Source organism: Oncorhynchus mykiss, chromosome 6 (genome assembly GCF_057628025.1).
Source record: "Oncorhynchus mykiss isolate SJ-2025 chromosome 6, ASM5762802v1, whole genome shotgun sequence".
NCBI lineage: Eukaryota > Metazoa > Chordata > Actinopteri > Salmoniformes > Salmonidae > Oncorhynchus > Oncorhynchus mykiss.
In genome coordinates, this window is record NC_143027.1 from 31,507,490 (window position 1) to 31,526,398 (window position 18,909).

The 18,909-nt window shown below is 42.0% G+C and overlaps 1 protein-coding gene across 3 annotated transcripts in view; it reads left to right on the forward strand.

Moving 5' to 3' along the window:
- The window catches only part of LOC110525733 (sialate:O-sulfotransferase 2), an 80,885-nt gene that overhangs the window by 52,691 nt on the left and 9,285 nt on the right, over positions 1-18,909 (forward strand). For all 3 annotated transcript variants that reach the window (XM_036979876.2, XM_090237654.1, XM_036979877.2), the window contains 4 exons: positions 534-648; positions 10,362-10,546; positions 13,313-13,434; positions 14,098-14,272. In XM_036979876.2, coding sequence (XP_036835771.2) covers positions 534-648; positions 10,362-10,546; positions 13,313-13,434; positions 14,098-14,272 — 597 coding nt within the window. The remainder of the gene's footprint in view (positions 1-533; positions 649-10,361; positions 10,547-13,312; positions 13,435-14,097; positions 14,273-18,909) is intronic.

The window sequence follows — 18,909 nt, forward strand, 5'->3', positions numbered from 1 at the left end:
TGCTACCTCACAGACAGAGCAGGAAGGAAGTGTGGAAGGATCAACCAGTCCCACTGCAGAAGGACATCCCTCCCTCCCTCCCTCCCTCAATACTCACTTCAAATAAGTCAGGGAGGAAGTGTACTGAGTGCCATTGCAGTAGCAGGCCACTAGAAGGAGTTGTGTGTCTTTATAAATAAATCAACATGCTAGTCTGGTGTTGATTCCTTGAGCAGAAACATTGCCCTTCAATTTGTCTTCACTGTATGGATCAAATTGATGATTTGGGATTTTACTTAAAAGTTGTTTTACTGATTTATAGAATGTCTCTACAGAATTGACCATGGCTGTAATAATAAGCAATTACCTTTGGAAATGTACTAAATGTGCATGTTTTACTCACATAAACTATGGAATTCCATGCTAAACAAAACATGTGCTATTTCAAACAGTATTATTGCCTCTCTCCCTTGTCTCCTATAATATTCATTGGTCTGCTTGAATTGTGCATATTTGATTTATTATCAAAAATGTTATATTTTTCTCTCTTACAGCGAAGTACATCGGCTGCTATATCGACGACACAGCGAAAAGAGCACTTAGGGGAGTGTCCTTTTTCGACTACAAGAAAATGACGGTCTTCCGTTGCCAGGACAACTGTGCTGAAAGGTAGGCCTGTGAATATAAAAACTCACAAACACGACGATTCAGTACAAAGACATAACAAGCAATCAAATGTCCTCTAGTGTGCTTACTATCCTTGCTACTTCTAAATTCACTGGTGGTTACTACTGTAACTGTTTGGCTGAGGAATGACAGGATAAAAAATGCTTATGTTTCAAACACACACACTCACGCAGGCACGCATATACACATATACAAACACACACACTCACGCAGGCACGCATATTCACATATACAAACACACACACTCACGCAGGCACGCATATACACATATACAAACACACACACTTACACAGGCACGCATATTCACATATACAAACACACACACTCACGCAGGCACGCATATACACATATACAAACACACACAGTCACAGGGTGGGAGTGAGGAGTAAAGGTTGTGTACCTGATCAGTGTGTAGTAGATTAACATGTCTGGCAGAATGAAATTAGTCCTGTCTAATGGATATAGTGCCTTGTGCCAGCTATCATACTCTCTCACCCTCTCCCTCTCTCCTTCTCCTTCACATTAGCTCTCTATACCTGTAGTCTCTATACTTTTTTCACATTATTTCTCCCTCTCTTTCTCTCTCTCTTTCTTTCTCCCTTTCTCTATTTCTCTCTCTTTCTCGATTTCTCTCTCTCTTTGCCTCCTCTTATCATCTCTTCTTCAAATCATCTATTTCTCCCGGTCCACCTTGCCTTCTACTGTCCCTCTCATTCTCCCAATGGCTCAGCCCAATGCATTCCGTTACTAGAGAAAGAGAGGAGGACAGCAAGAGGAGGACAATGAGAGAAGAGAGAGAGGAGAAGTAGAGAGCATGTTTTCATCTTCCTCTTCTGCTCCTCTCTCTTTCTCTGTACTCCAACCCCTCCCAGAGCAGGCTGCTCATATGCAGACAAATCCATAGCTGTGGGAAGTAGAGGTGCTAAAGATGCTGCGGCACCCCCTGAAAAATCAGAATAAAAAATATATATTATTTACACTGAAAAAATATATAAACACAACATGTAACAATTTCAAAGATTTTACTGAGTTACAGTTCTTATGAGGAAATCAGTCAATTAAAATAAATTCATTAGGCCCTAACCTATGGATTTCACATCACTCGGAATACGGATATGCATCTTTTGGTCACAGATACCTTAAAAAGAAAGATAGTGGCGTGGGTCAGACAACCAGTCTGTATCTGGTGTGACCACCATTCCTGCCGTGCGACACATCTCCTTCGCATACAGTTGATCAGGCTCTTTATTGTGGCCTGTGGAATGTTGTCCCACTCCTCATCAATGGCTGTGCGAAGTTGATAGTTATTGGTGGGAACTGGAACATGCTGTTATACAATCCAGAGCATCCCAAACATGCTCAATTGGTGACATGTCTGGACATGCAGGCCATGGAAGAACTGGGACATGTTCAGTTCCAGGAATTGTGTACAGATCCTTGCGACATGGGGACGTGCATTATTATGCTGAAACATAAGGTGATGGCGGTGGATGAATGGCACAACAATGGGCCTTAGGATCTCACCTTGGTATCTCTGTGCATTCAAATTGCCATCAATAAAATGTAATTGCGTTCGTTGTCCGTAGCTTATGCCAACCCATACCATAACCCCACCTTCACCATGGGGCACTCTGTTCACAATGTTGACATCAGCAAACTTCTTGCCCACACGACACCATACACGCTGACTGCGACACGCTGACTGCGATCACTGACGTTGGTTACGACGCCCAACTGCAGTCAGGGCAAGACCCTGGTGAGGACGACGAGCACGCAGATGAGCTTCCCTAAGATGGTTTCTGACAGTTTGTGCAGAAATTCTTTGGTTGGGCTGGTCTCAGACGACCCCACAGGTGAAGATGCCAGATGTGGAGGTCCAGGGCTGGCATGGTTACACATGGTCTGCGTTTGGGAGGTCAGTTGGACGTACTGCCAAATTCCAAATGGTTTTGTGTGACAAAACTGCACATTTTAGATTGACTTTTTATTGTCCCCAGCATAAGGTGCACATGTGTAATGATCATGCTGTTTAATCAGCTCCTTGATATGCGAACACCTGTCAGGTGGATGGATTATCTTGACAAAGGAGAAACGCTCACTAACAGTGTCGTATCTTTACTATGGATTAAGTGATATATGACATGCTAATTTATCAAATCAATTCTATGTAATTAATATTACCTGATTAAACTAATCATGTAAATTTAATTAACTAGGAAGTCGGGGCACCACGGAAGGAAGTTTATAGAGCTGTTGTCTTTCGAATAAACTCTTAAAGACCTGGTAATATTTTATATCAATAGCAGTCAATTATCAATCGTTAACTTATTCAGTCTCATCTGAAAATTCTTGGTTATCTTCACAAAACCTGGCTAACCAGTTGAATCAGCAATTCAAATTTTGGTTTAACTATTTATTTACTAAATACCTAAATAATCACACATAATTACATATACTGTACACAGGATGGATCATACATTGATTACTAATTATGTCTTACAAGAAAACGTCCCTAGCGAACGGAACCGATATGACAGCTGGTTACACAAAGAAAGGGGGTTGGGTTTGAATGAAGCGTGGGAAGACTGAGGAACAAAAGGATTGGGTCTCTATCGGAACTTATGAAGCTATGCTATCGTAAATACAGAATCTTATGCATTCTAAATAACCGCCCATTTGGAAATGGAAAATGCAAGAAATATTTACTCTGATCTGCGCTTCGATAGATTGGTCGAAGATGGAAGGCTGGGTTGCCCAGCAGAGATCTCCCTTGTCCTTTGAAGAATATGTCTTGTGGTAGAACGGATACGTTGTAGTACCGTCGTCGCGTGGTAGAACGTATACGTTGTAGTACCCTGTCTTTCTGAAGAGATTGTTTGTCCTTTCATAGCCCACGTTTACAGCTGCTGCTGATAACTCGACATCTAGGATGTATCACTTCTTTAGTGAATAAGAGTTCAAAGTTGCCATACTATAAGCTCATGCTATATTCTGGCTGGTATAGTCGAAGGTCATGCTTCCAGCGTGTTGATCGTCACCTCCACGTTGAAATTAGCCCTTTTAAACGTATGGACAGCTGTCCTCACAATGGGAACACAATGTTAATTTCGTTAGGTTGTAGTCGTTCAACCATTCGCAACCAGAGCTCATGCTGAGGTTGGTTTAGTTCTGTAGTTGATATTAGCCCTTTTAAACGTATGGACAGCAGTCCTCACGTCATCGGGAACACTAGGTTGACTTTCGTCAATGGGCTTTTGTAGTGGGGGAGAGAAGGGTGTGCTTCATAGTTCACAACCAATGCCTGTTCACATGGGCGGGGACACTGAGTGAGCATAGTTCACTTTTGAAAACAATTCTCTCATTTAGAAGGTAGAATTATATTGAATCTTTTCACAAATTGTTTAATATTTAAACATTTAAATTGCACAACAATTCCATGTGAATCTGACTTTCCAAGATACAGTTTATGTCGTCCTATCGTCAGTAATAATGTCTCCGATGACAACTGATCTGACATCATACTCTTTAAGTACCAATGAATATTTTCATCTGGTTGGATTACTGAAATATGGTTCCGTTCCCAACCTTTTGATGTTACCAGACTTTCTCTATGTTAACAAAGGGCTTTCCAAGAGTCCAATCTGTAGAGTAGAGAGAGAACAGAGCAACGTCATGACAACAGGGATGTAAACAAATGTGTTAACAAAATCTGAGATAAATAAGCTTTGTGTGCATATGGAAAATGTCTGTGATCTTTTAAACATGGGACCAACACTTTGCATGTTGCATTTATGTTTTTGTTCAGGGTATTATTGAGTACAAACATTTTTTTTATCCTCAGACAAAATTAATGCACTGGGCCTTTAATAGTTAATTAATTTAACCATGAATTGGATTTGTATTCATTTTCATGCTGGGTTGACCGAGCAGCTGGGTCTTTTTTATGTAATCCATAGGTTATTTTCAGGAGTCATGCACTATCAAGGTCCGTGGCTTTTATATAGTTATTTTTGGCCACCAGTGAGCGTAAATGTCATCATGTTAAGTTTGTACAGTGCAAATTTTTGTTTTCCTTTAATGTTTTTTCACATTACATATTCTAATAAAACCATAATAACATAGTAATAACATATTGTAACAAAGTGGTAACTATCCCAACACTGGGAAATGCATAGGCTCTTAAGGAACTCATACACGTGTGTAAGCTTCATTAAAGCTATAAAAGTTTCAGTGTTCAACCTTAACATGTGATAACAATACAACGGAACAGAATTACATTTACTCTCACTGGTGGCCAAAAATAACTATCTGAAAGCCACGCCCCTACTAAGCCACGCTTCTGGTCTTCTGATCTAACCGGCTGGGCCATATCTCAATAACTCAGTAACAATACTCCAGCATCCACAACCCAACTTTGCTGATTTAAAATAAAACAACCAAATTAAGTGACCCAATGTCTGCAACCCAGCAGTTGGGTCATCCTAACAAACCCAGCATTTTTTGTGTAAAGGCTGTAGTGTTGGCCATCTATTGGCATTCTAAAGAACTCAGAGGAATCAAGTATGCATCTCTCATGTGCCACTGCCAGGTTACTGTACCCCAAGGAGTATACAGGCCATGTGTGTTTGATGGATAGAGCCTTCCAGAATATTGTACTCTGCATGGACTTCGTAATCAGCATCACCCTGGAAAATCTATTTCTTTAAAAAGCTCTGGTGTCTTGGTGCAGTATTAATGCATGCAATCTCTCTCTGGTCCCACCCTTGTCCACCCAGAGGGCTCTCTTCATCTTGAAGAGGGCGAGTGAGGTTACTGCTAGTTACCCAGCTGACTGTCTATGAGTCAATCACCCTATTACTGGACTGACTGCAGAGAGAGCTGCTGAGAGAGAGGCTGACGTGTGTCTTGCTACTGCATGCATAATCGAGTTCTGAAATACAAGACCACTTACCTCTGGTCAGACATTGCAGACTGCAGTAGGTGAGACGAGATGCTTACAGATTGTCAGGCAGTACTAGAAGCACTGAGAGTATTGCTGCTGTAGGGACATTTTTATTTCTTATCATGTTGCAACCAATGCAGAATATTATTGTGTGAGACAGAGCCTCTCTGTTATTATTGATGATATCGTTTTATTAAGTTTTCTTATTTTTCAATCAACAAACAAACATATGTAGCAGACATAAATATTTTTTTACTTAAAAAAAAGAACATCACATTTGCAGCAACACTATCTGTGATCATGTTAGCTATTTCCAGCTTTTTCTGAGACAACAAGCAGATCATTAGTTTTACAGCATCTTACACAGCATGTACTGTATATACACACATTTCCTTAATCACCCCATTCACTCTGTCCAGTTTAAAATATAGTTGAATAGTGGAGACCAGAGTCCATTAGACCTGGGCTGTTTCTTGCTGAGGTCATAAGTGAGCTTTTAAAATCCACATTTTAAATGTAGGGGAGGAATTAGAAGCTCACACTAGATAATACATTTTTTTAGCAAAGTATGTGATAGTCATAAACACATTTTCTATGTCTGGATCAAGAACAAATTCCTGCTGAGCATTCTGAAGATAGAGACACAGGGTCATATCAAACTGTAATCTAATATTTTGTGTGCAGAAGTACAGTACTCTCCACAACTCCAAAACACATGCATATACATTACACTACCGTTCAAAGGTTTGTCGTCACTTCGAAATGGCCTTGTTTTTTTAAAAGAAAAGCACGTTTTTTGTCCATTAAAATAACATCAAGTTGATCAGAAATACAGTGTAGACATTGTTCATGTAAATGTAAATGACTGTTGTAGCTGGAAACGGCAGATGTTTTATGGAATATCTTCCTAAATGTCAGAGGCCCATTACCAGCAACCATCACACCTGTGTTCCAATGGCACGTTGTGTTAGCTAATCCAAGTTTATCATTTTAAAAGGCTAATTGATCATTAGAAAACCCTTTTGCAATTATGTTAGCACAGCTGAAAACTGTTGTGTTAATTAAAGAATCAATCAAACTGGCCATCTTTAGACTAGTTGAGTATCTGGAGCGTCAGCATTTGTGGGTTCGATTACAGGCTCAAAATGGCAAGAAACAAATTTTCTTCTGAAACTCGTCAGTCTATTTTTGTTCTGAGAAATGAAGGCTATTCCATGCGAGAAATTGCCAGGAAACTGAAGATGTTGTACAAGGCTGTGTACTGCTCCCTTCACAGAAAAGTGCAAACGGGCTCTAACCAGAATAGAAAGAGAAGTGGGAGGCACTGGTGCACGACTGAGCAAGAGGACAAGTACATTAGAGTGTCTAGTTTGAGAAACAGACGCCTCAGAAGTCCTTGACTGTCAGCTTTATTAAATAGTACCCACAAAACACCAGTCTCAATGTCAACAGTGAAGAGGCGACTCCGGGATGCTGTTGCAAAGAAAAAGCCATAGCTCAGACAGGCCAATAAAAAGAAAAGATTAAGATGGGCAAAAAAACACAGACACTAGACAGAGGAACTCTGCCTAGAAGGCCAGCATCCTGGAGTTGCCTCATCACTGTTGACGTTGAGACTGGTGTTTTGCAGGTACTATTTAATGAAGCTGCCAGTTGAGGACTTGTGAGGCGTCTGTTTCTCAAACTAGACACTCTAATGTACTTGTCCTCTTGATTTCTCAGGATGTGGGATACGTAGAGCAAGACATATTCCGCGTGGAGTGAAATCTTGTGCTGAAGGTCGCCTGCATAAACATCCATAATACTTGGATTGCTCCTTATCAACTCCACTAAAGGCTCCGCCCCCAATAAGTAGAGCAGAGGGGACAGCGAGCATCCTTTAATAAAGTTTGGGTCCATATTGAACCTTTCTAAGACTGAGAACAGAAAGCTCCAGTCCATCCTGTTGAACGCCTTCTCAGCATCCAGTGAAGCCAGCAGGACAGGGGTCTTCTGTGCGTTTACTTGATCTATAATATCAAAAAGACGGCGAAAGTAATCAGAAGAGTACCTGTCTCTAGTAAATCTAGTTTGGTACGTTTTTGTTATTTTGGAAAGAGGAGTGTTAAGTCTTTGGCGAGCAATTTGGTAATTATGTTGTAGTCGAAATGCAGCAAGCTTATGGGCCGGAAGGACGAGCAACAATGTTAGGTTGACTTTGGCTGTTTTAGGTTGACTCCAGGTGGCACTGTCTGGGGATTGTTCATGTACCTTTTCGCAATGTTCCAGCTCCCTCTCAAGATCTAACATGTGTGCTTCCATTGCTTTTTTGAGGAGGAAACATATGCAATTAGATGACCTCTTAATGTGGCTTTGGCAGCATCCCACATTGTGGCCGGAGAAACAGGAGAGTCTTTCTTGTCTTGTGAGTACAGTAGTTGTCTATCTATTTAGTGACCAATGAATGGAATGTTTTGTTTCATAACATGGGGATGTTGAATTTCCAGGTCTTTGACCTCGGGATGTTTTACAGAGGTCAAAGCGAAGGCAGACAAACCTTTATTTAACTAGGCAAGTCAGCTAGAAAAACTTTTTATTTACAATGATGGCCTTCCAGAAGGCAAAAGGCCTCCTGCGTGGACGAGGGATTCAAAAAATAACACAATATAGGACAAAAATATAGGATAAAACACACATCACTACATAAAGAGAGACCTTAGACAACAACATAGCATGGCAGCAATACATGAAATTTACAGAGGAGTATAGAGTGCAGTGATGTGTCCTATAAGGAGCATTGGTGGCTAATCTGATGGCTGAATGGTAAAGAACATCTAGCCACTCGAAAGTGCTATGGGTTTTTTTGGTCGCATACACATGGTTAGCAGATGTTAATGCGAGTGTAGGTACATGCTTGTGCGTCTAGTTCCGACCGTACAGTAATATCTAACAAGTAATCTAAAAATGTAGTGTAAAGGAATGATTAAGAATATGTACATGTAAATATATGGATGAGCAATGGCCGAACGGCATAGGCAGATGCAGTAGATGGTACAGGGTACAGAAAATGCATATGAGATGTAAGTAAAGTAAGCTATAGGCCTAATATTGAATTGACACAGTGTCTGATCACATTGTCTGCCAAATAGCCTATATGTTCTACAAACAAGATAACAGGCTGTAAATAGTGAATTTTCTCCTGAGAGGCGCAGCTGTATCACATCCGGCCTTGATCGGGAGTCCCATAGGGTGGCTCACAATTGGCACAGCGTCGTCCGGGTTAGGGGATGGTTTGGCCGGGAGAGCTTTACTTGGCTCATCGCTCTCTAGCGACTCCTTGTGGCGGGACGGGTGCCTGCAGGCTGACCTTGGTCGTCAGTTGAATGGTGTTTCCTCCGACACATTGGTGCGGCTGGCTTCTGGGTTAAGCGGGCGGGTGTTAAGAAGCGCGGCTTTGCGGGTCATGTTTCGGAGGACGATGAGATCGTAAAAGGGGCTAAAAATGTGGAAATAAAAGTAGGCAAAATCTTTTGCAGGCCTATGTTAGGCTATGGGGCCTATCCCTCACGCAGCCCCAAAAAATAATAAATAGACTGCTAAAATTACATTTAGCCGGGTGGCTGGGTTATTGGATGGCAGATATGTTGTCTCACCTCCAATAGTAATAACAGTAATCGCTTTTAGTCATTGGTCTGTTTCTCAGTGGCCAGGATTGTCCTTCAAAAACCTATTTGCCTCTTCGGGAGTTTTGAAGTGTGATATGGCTCATTGGTGAAGAATCCTGAACGCGTTTGGGTATTTGAATCACCTGAAGATGCCTCGGTTAATGAAGTGTTTCTTCACCTTGTCAAACTCTGCGCTTTCAACGTATTCCAGCTGACAGGTCTTGGTGCAAGGTGAGTTTTGCGTTTTACACTGTAATGGTGTTGATTTTCACCGCCTGTAGCACTCGTTCCTTGTCAGTGAAATCTCAGGAAATGTATGACGATTGGGCGCGGTGGTTGTCTGGCTGCTGGTGGGGGCCTCAGTGCTTGGTGAGCTCTCCAGTTCTATGGGCCTGTCAGTGGACTGTTGGAGCCACTCTGGGGGGTTGTGTTGTAGGTAGCGGATCAGTGACATGTTTCCCTCTTCTTTTTCGGACAGGGTTATTAGAACAGTTATTCCTTCATCCCCTATTTTCCAGGTCCTCTGATTTTCTCTTCCAGATGCTCTGTTTCATTTTCAGCATATGCTATTGTTTTCACTGCATCTGCCATTGAGTTTTCCAATGATTGTATTCCCAAATCTGGCTAATCCAGGCACCCTACGTTGATGGCTATCTTGTTGTTGATGTCAGGCAAGGCATTTTCCAGGGTTGTCACTTTGTCCCCTATCACACTGAGCTGAGTTTGATGTTGAGTTCTGTATGTTTGGATCTCAGCTCAGAAAGGATGTCTTTGACAGAGGAGTAGGTTGGCAGTTGTTGGGCCTCGGGAAGGGATGGTCGTCATGCTCCTGGCTAATGGCGCTAGCTTTTTCTGAAGCTAGTTATTTCTCTGAGGCTTTTTCCGCTGCTATTGCTCGAGTCAGCGCGAAAATTTCACATGTAATGTCGACTTTTGTAACCACCATGGCTTTTTTACTAAAGCTAATGGGGGTTTAACTTAAGAATAAGAATTGGAAATTACTTGTGCGGAGCTGTCAGTTCATGCGGCCACCTCGTTCAAGGGTCACGTGATCCCCCCCATTATTGATGATATTAACATTTTAACCCCCTCTGTTTTCCTTTCACCAGGGGATACCTGTATTCAGGCCTAGAGTTTGGGGCGGAGTGCTACTGTGGCCACAAGATCCAGGCCCCCAATGCCTCTGAGAGTGAATGCATCATGCAGTGTAAGGGCGACAAGGGCAACCTGTGTGGAGGGGCCAATCGCCTGTCCATCTACAGACTGGAGCTGAGCCAGGAGTCAGCGCGCCACTGTGAGCTTTAACCACCTATCACCACACTCCACCTGGGCATGGGTACTCCACTTAGGGGGCATTGTGCACCCCACACAATGACAAACAGAGGGGTACTGATAGGAGCAGCCAGGCAATCATACCACAGTGCTGTTCTCTTTCAACATGACTGACTTCTACCTCATATTATAGGCTAAAATGCAAAAAAAAAAAAACATTATAAGTTAACTAACTGCAAAGTAGATACTTGAAAGGATTCTACACAGTCACTGGCACTGTTTTGCAATCAATGCTAATAAATTATGCTAATAAAATATTTCGTTTTTGGTGGTTTGACGGTGAACACTTTTTCCAGGGTCGGGTGCAACCCGGTTTAGTTGTTTACTTTTCCCCTAAAGAGCTGTGCTACCTAGCCCAGCGAGCCATGTTTTTCACTTTGACACGGCTCTCGTTTTGTGAGAACAAAAACCCTGGTCTGCCCTAGAAAGCCTACGATCGCCAAAGGGCTAAATAAAAAAAGTCGAGACAGCCGTGTTGGACTCTAAAATTATCAAGTTTGATCCCCACAGTGAATTATTTTAAAGTTCAATACAAATGTAGATATTTCATTAAATACTACTACATTTATCGACACACAGGACCACTTGCTGACGTAGACCAATCATGGGCCGGCAGGCTACGAGGAGGATTCCGATTGACTCTCTCAGGCAGGATGATTCAGCAATATGGCAAACTTCAAATTCAAGTACTTCCGGCTTCATACGCCATCAGGAGTTTTCCACAGGAATACATGGATGATGTCCGCGTTATCGCTATGTACTGATATTAATGTCTATGGGTGGGACGGGAAGTTAAGTGTGATAGGAAGTTCAGAGGCAACAGGGTAGGGTGCACCTCCTCCCTCTCCTTTTACTCCCTCTCAAACGCTTCCTCCTCCCCCACTTCTACTATCTCCTAGGTCTCTTAAACGATAAGCACATAGACCCCAATCCACAATCTATGGTAGTATATCTTTTGGAAGTGGCTCCAAGCTTGTTTATATTCAGGGTTAAAATAACAACACTGTTCTGTAATTGTTGTTGTTTCTCCTTTTTTCCTGTTTGCTGAAGCATGCATATTCCAGATGGCTGAGCATTGCTCTTTTTCAAATGTGTTTGAGCATGCTCTGACACCTCTGACCCTGATCGCAGTAATCATGTGACAAGAACCCTGCTGCAATTCTTCAAAAGAGGAAATGAACGGGAGGATGTTTTACCCTCTGTTGTCCTCTGCACTGCAGACTGTTATCATCCGGTTGTCTGGGAAACAGTGCAGCCTCCCATTTTCCCCTCTGATCAGCAGCAGAACGTTTGTAGTGAAATAAGACCCCATTTTCTGAGTAAAAACTCCTACGTCTCTTTCACCCTTTCCTTTCCCGTTATAATGTCCCTTTCCCCTATCTCTATATACCTATTTGTAATACTGAATCAGAAAGATCATGTGTAGTCTCCCCACACATTAGATCTAGGCTAACATACATGCGCTAATGCAGCTTAATATTTGCATCTATGATATGTTACCATGATGAGTAATACACACAGACCTAATACAGTTAGAAAGGTGCTCTAGTTCTCGGGGCCTTGGGCTGATCATTTATAGTTAAGTGACACGCTAGCCGAGGAAGCTCCAATGAAGCATTTCATTACCAAAAAAGGAAAGGGTGTCTTTTGTGAGACGGCAGGCGGAGGAGATAGAGGAAGATGGACTTAACAGAGAATAGCTGAACTGAGAGACAGAGAGAGCGAGAGTGTCAATGTGCCTATTGTTTACTGTTCTACAGTATGGCTGGGCCTGTTATTTACTGTTCTACAGTATGGCTGGGCCTGTTATTTACTGTTCTACAGTATGGCTGGGCCTGTTATTTACTGTTCTACAGTATGGCTGGGCCTGTTATTTACTGTTCTACAGTACGGCTGGGCCTGTTATTTGCTGTTCTACAGTATGGCTGGGCCTGTTATTTACTGTTCTACAGTATGGCTGGGCCTGTTATTTACTGTTCTACAGTATGGCTGGGCCTGTTATTTACTGTTCTACAGTATGGCTGGGCCTGTTATTTACTGTTCTACAGTATGGCTGGGCCTGTTATTTACTGTTCTACAGTATGGCTGGGCCTGTTATTTACTGTTCTACAGTATGGCTGGGCCTGTTATTTACTGTTCTACAGTATGGCTGGGCCTGTTATTTACTGTTCTACAGTATGGCTGGGCCTGTTATTTACTGTTCTACAGTATGGCTGGGCCTGTTATTTACTGTTCTACAGTATGGCTGGGCCTGTTATTTGCTGTTCTACAGTATGGCTGGGCCTGTTATTTACTGTTCTACAGTATGGTTGGGCCTGTTATTTACTGTTCTACAGTATGGCTGGGCCTGTTATTTGCTGTTCTACAGTACGGCTGGGCCTGTTATTTGCTGTTCTACAGTATGGCTGGGCCTGTTATTTACTGTTCTACAGTATGGTTGTGCTTGTTATTTACTGTTCTGCACTGTGGTAGCCCATAGGGACAGCTTGGGGCTAAAGGTTGTTGAGACAGCCAGTGTAAGAGAGCCAGGCAGTCCCTGATGTGATGGTAACTGCTCAGGGCAGGCCACTGCTGGGTCAGGGCCTCATGCTTTGTGTTAGGTTCCTAGTGAGGCCAAGGGAGGGGTCAGTTTATACTATAGGGGTCAAACTGAAAGATTTGTTCAGTCAGAACACACATGAAAATGTGTTGATACTAATCTAGTATATTGTGTTTGTCCTTGGTTCAGATGGGAGTGCCATCTTTAAGGGGTGCTTCCACAGGCCTGACAACGTCACCCTGGCCCTGCCCATCAGCGCTGTCATCCAGAACATGTCAGTGGAGAAGTGTGTGGACATGTGTACGGAGAAGGTGAGGGAAATGTACATATTGTGATGTGTGAGATTGTGATGTCTGTTTGCTTGGTACTGTTTGAGTGAGAGCAGGTGTATTTGTGTTATGTGAGGGTGCGTACATGTCATGTGTATGTGTGCCTACAAGTGCTTCCACTGTAAAAAAATTTAAAACGAGTTGTTTCAACTATTTATTATTAAGTAACTGCTGATGTAAGACGTCAATGTGATGTCAATGTGTGTCGAATATGTAAGTTGAAAACATTGTATGTTAAAAGCACTGTGTGTGTGTGTGTGTGTGTGTGTGTGTGTGGCGTGGCGTGCTGTGGCGTGGCGTGGGTGTGTGTGTGGCGTGTGTGTGTGGCGTGGCGTGTGTGTGCGTGCAACCAGTTCCACAGCCTAATAGTTGAATGAACATGTGAGAAAAGTTGAGCAAACACATCATTTTACATTTACTGAGTTTTTGCCTAAGTTTTCTCAAGTTAGAGCTAAACATTTTAAGTTCAGGTAGCACATGGACCGAAAAGTTGAGTAAACAAAAAAGGCTGTAGAACTATTTACTTAATAATAATTTGTTGAAACAACTAGATTATTTTTACAGTGTGTGAGTGTGTGTATCATATGCCTATACATCATCTTTATCTCTCTGATGTCCCTGGGCTCCCTCCTTCCTGTCCTCCAGGAGCTGTCCCTAGCGGTCCTAGCTGGAGACAGGTGTCTCTGTGGGTTCCCCACCCCCCACTTCTCCCTCCATGAGATGGAGGATGAGGACCTGTGCCTGCACCGCTGCCATGGCGAGGAGTTTGAGAGCTGTGGGAATGACGAGTACTTTGTGGTGTACCAGACACAGGTCCAAGGTAAACAAGCCACTATCTACCACTGACCTCATCCTTCTAATCCCTCTCTAGTTGTAGTGACTGGATATAACTACATCAATTACCATTACCAATGTTATTCATATTAAAGGATGGATTCCCATATATTTGTTTTGATGCTCTTTAAGTAGAAGAGAATGGCAGAGTGCTGGAAGTGGTACAGGAAACCATTTGTGTACAGTGTTTCTGAGCATGGGTGAGAGTGTTCTTGTGAAACAGCTAGCCCACTGCTTTCACACCATCACCAGTTGATTTGATTTATTACGATTCCCATTCGCCGACACCAAGGGCGACAGCTAGTCTTACTGGGGTCCGACAAATAACGAAAAATACATTGCAGATAAAATACATTACAATTTACATTTAAAAGCATTAACATGTAGTGTGTGTGTGCATCTATAAGCACATACACACAACAAGCAGGTCACATGGGGAGAGGCGTTGTACCGTGAGGTGTTGCTTTATTTGTTTTTTGAAACCAGGTTGGCTGTTCACTTGCACTATATAAGATGGAAGGGAGTTCCATGCACTCATGGCTCTGTATAATACTGTACGTTTCCTTGAATTTGTTCTGGACCTGGGGACTGTGAAAAGACTCCTGTTGGCATGTCTGGTGGGGTAAGTGTGTGTGTCAGTGCTGTGTGTAAATTAACTATGCAAACAATCTGGAATTTCCTCAACTCCTAGCCAAGAGTGACTGGAATGCATAGAATTAATATTAGCCCTCTGATTACAATGAAGAGCAAGACGTGCCACTCTGTTCTGTGCCAGCTGCAGCTTAACTAGGTCTTTCTTTGCAGCATTTGACCACATGACTGGACAATAATCAAGATAAGATAAAACTAGAGCCTGCAGGACTTGCTTTGTGGAGTGTGGTGTCAAAAAAGCAGAGCAACTCTTTATTACGGACAGATATCTCCTCATCTTTACAATCATTGAATCTATATGTTTTGACCATGACTGTTTACAATCTAAGGTAACACTAAGTTATTTAATCTCCTCAACCTGTTCAACAGTCACACCATTCATCACCAGATTCAGCTGAGGTTTTGAACTTAAGGAATGATTTGTACCAAATACAATGCTCTTAGTTTTAGACATTTTCAGGGCTAGTTTATTACTAACCACCCATTCCAAAACTGACTGCAACTCTTTGTTAAAGGTTTCAGTGACTCATTAGCTGTGGTTGCGGATGCACATATGGTTAAATCATAAGCATACATGGACACACATGGCAGGTCCTTGGTAAAAAATAAAAAAAGAGTAGAGGGCCTAGAGAGCTGCCCTGCGATACACTACACTTTACCATCACCATGGATGCTGCTGCTGCTGTTTTCTCTCACCTCAGTGGATGGATGCCCAGAGAGGCTGTGAGCAATGCTGCCCTACTGCTGCAACAGCACTTCTTACATTCAGAACTGGAAATACAGGCTCTAATAAACAATGTACAACAACATACTGTTCTGGACCAGTCATATTATATAAGGATACAATAAAAAAACAGTCAAATACATTTTAAAACGTAAACATTCTGTATTATACACATTGGCTATATAAATTGTACAATTATTTGTTTCTTAGTCACTGGCCATGTTTCATGTGACATTTATTTTCGTCTCCAGTATGGCGAAAGCCTGTGCATCAACAGCTGTCCCAGAACACAAACTGACGTATTGTACCATCTCTTGCTTCCTTAAACAGACTTCAGAGTTGCAACATCATAACCACCACAGGGCTGCTCTCACACCAACCAAGTCCTGCAGTCACACAGTGGTGGAAAAAGTACTCAAATTTCATACTTGAGTAAAAGTAAAGATACCTTAATAGAAAATGACTCAAGTAAAAGTGAGTCATCCAGTAAATTACTACTTGAGTAAAACCCTAAAAGTATTTGGTTTTAAACATACTTAAGTATTACAAGTAAATGTAATTTCTAAAATATACTTAAGTATCAACAGTAAAAGTAAAAATATAATTAATGTAAAATTCCTTATATTAAGCAAACCAGACAGCACACAAGTGTGTGAATTTGGAAAAAAAATCCTGTCCTGCTAAGCATTGAAAATGTATTTTGGGCTGTAAGGGAAAATGTATGGAGTAAAAAATACATGATTTTCTTTAGTAATGTAGTGAAGTAAAAGTAAAAGTAGTCAAAAAATATGAATAGTAAAGTCCAACAAACTACTTAACTAGTACTTTCATATATTTTTACTTAAGTACTTTACACCACCGCAGTGATTACACTGTTGCTAAGCAGGAACTTGTATCAAGGGTGACTTAGCTTACACATATATGAAGCAATCTCTAGTTCAATAGTCTCATTGTATTTGTATTTGTTAGGGATCCCCATTAGCCAAAGCAGCAGTGACTTTTCCTGAGGTCCAAATACATTAAGGCACTTACATCACATATAAAACAAAATATAAAACATTACAACATATAACATTATTACACCACTACATACAGTGCATTCGGAAAGTATTCAGACCCCTTGACCTTTTCTACATATTGTTACAATCCAACCCTTATTCTGAAGTGGATAAAATATTTTTTCCCCTCTTAAATCTACATACAATACCCCATAATGACAAAGCAAAAACAGGTTTTTAGATTGTTTTTGCATATATATATATATATATATATATATATTTTAAACAGGTGAATCCTGTTTCCATTGATCATCCTTGAGATGTTTCTACAACTTGATTGGAGTCCACCTGTGGTAAATTACATTTATTGGACATGACTTGGAAGGGCACAGACACCTGTCTATGTAAGGTCCTTCAGTTGACAGTGCATGTTAGAGCAAAAACCAAGCCTAGAGGTCGAAGAAATTGTACGAAGAGCTCTGAGACAGGATTGTGTCGAGGCACAGCTCTGGGGAAGGGTACCGAAACATGTCTGCAGCATTGATTGAAGGTCCCCAAGAACACATTGGCCTCCATCAATCTTAAATGGAAGAAGTTTGGAACCACCAAGACTCTACCTAGAGCTGGCTGGCTGGCCAAACTGAGCAATCGGGGGAGAAGGGCCTTGGTCAGGGAGGTGAGCAAGGACCTGATGGTCACTCTGACAGAGCTCCAGAGTTCCTCTGTGGGGATGGGAGAACCTTCCAGAAGGACAACCATCTCTGCAGCACTCCACCAATCAGGCCTTTATAGTAGAGTGGCCAGACGGAAGCCACTCCTCAGTAAAAGGCACATGACAGCACGCTTGGGGTTTGCCAAACAGCACCTAAAGGACTTTCAGACCATGAGAAACAAGATTCTCTGTTCTGATGAAACCAAGATTGAACTATTTGGCCTGAATGCCAAGCGTCACGTCTGGAGGAAACTTTGCACCATCCCTACAGTGAAGCATGGTGGTGGCAGCATCATGCTGTGGGGATGTTTTTCAGCGGCAGGGACTGGGAGACTAGTCAGGCTCGAGTGAAAGATGAATGGAGCAAAGTACAGAGAGAGATCCTTGATGAAAACCTGCTCGAGACCACTCAGGACCTCATACTCAGGTGAAGGTTCACCTTCCAACAAGACAACGACCCTAAGAGCACAGCCAAGACAACGCAGTAGTGGCTTCGGGACAAGTCTCTGAATGTCCTTGAGTGGCCCAGCCAGATCCTGGATCGAACATCTCTGGAGAGACCTGAAAATAGCTAGGCAGCGACGCTCCCCATCCAACCTGACAGAGCTTGAGAGGATCTGCAGAGAAGAATGGGAGAAACTCCCCAAATACAGGTGTGCCAAGCTTGTAACGTCATAAGCAAGAAGACTCGAGGCTGTAATCGCTGTCAAATGTGCTTCAACAGAGTACTGAGTAAAGGGTCTGAATACTTATGTAAATGTCATATTTCAGTTTTTATTTGTAATACATTTGCAAAAATAAAATAAAAAACAGTTTTTGCTTTGTTATTATGGGGAATTGGGTGTAGATGGGTCTGAATAACGAATGCACTGTATCTACAATACACAATATATACTACCACCATACAACAATAGTACAATGTACAGTATGCGTGTGCTAGCACTTGTGTGTGTATGCATATGTCTGTACCTTTGTGTGTGTGTCTCTTCACAGTCCCTGCTCCCCGCTGTTCCATAAGGTGTACTTTTATTCATTTTTTAAATCTGATTCTACTGCTTGTACCAGTTACCTTATGTGGAATAGAGTTCCATGTAGTCATGGCTCTATGTAGTACTGTGCGCCTCCCATAGTCTGTTCTGGACTTGGGGATTGTGAAGAGACCTCTGGTGGCATGTCTTGTGGAGAATGCATGGGTGTCAATACTTCTTAACAAAGCAAGTAGTGATGAAGTTAATCGCTCCTATACTTTGAGCCATGAGAGATTGACATGCATATTATTAATGACCACATGGCTGAACAGTAGTCCAGGTGCGACAAAACTAGGGCCTGTAGGACCTGCCTTGTTGATATTGTTGTTAAGAAGGCAGAACAGGGCTTTATTATAGACAGACTTCTCCCCATCTTAGCTACTGTTGCATCAATATGTTTTGACCATGTCAGTTTAAAATCCAGGGTTACTCCAAGCAGTTTAGTCACCTCAAATTGCTAAATTTTCACATTATTCATTACAAGATTTAGTTGAGGTTTAGCATTTAGTG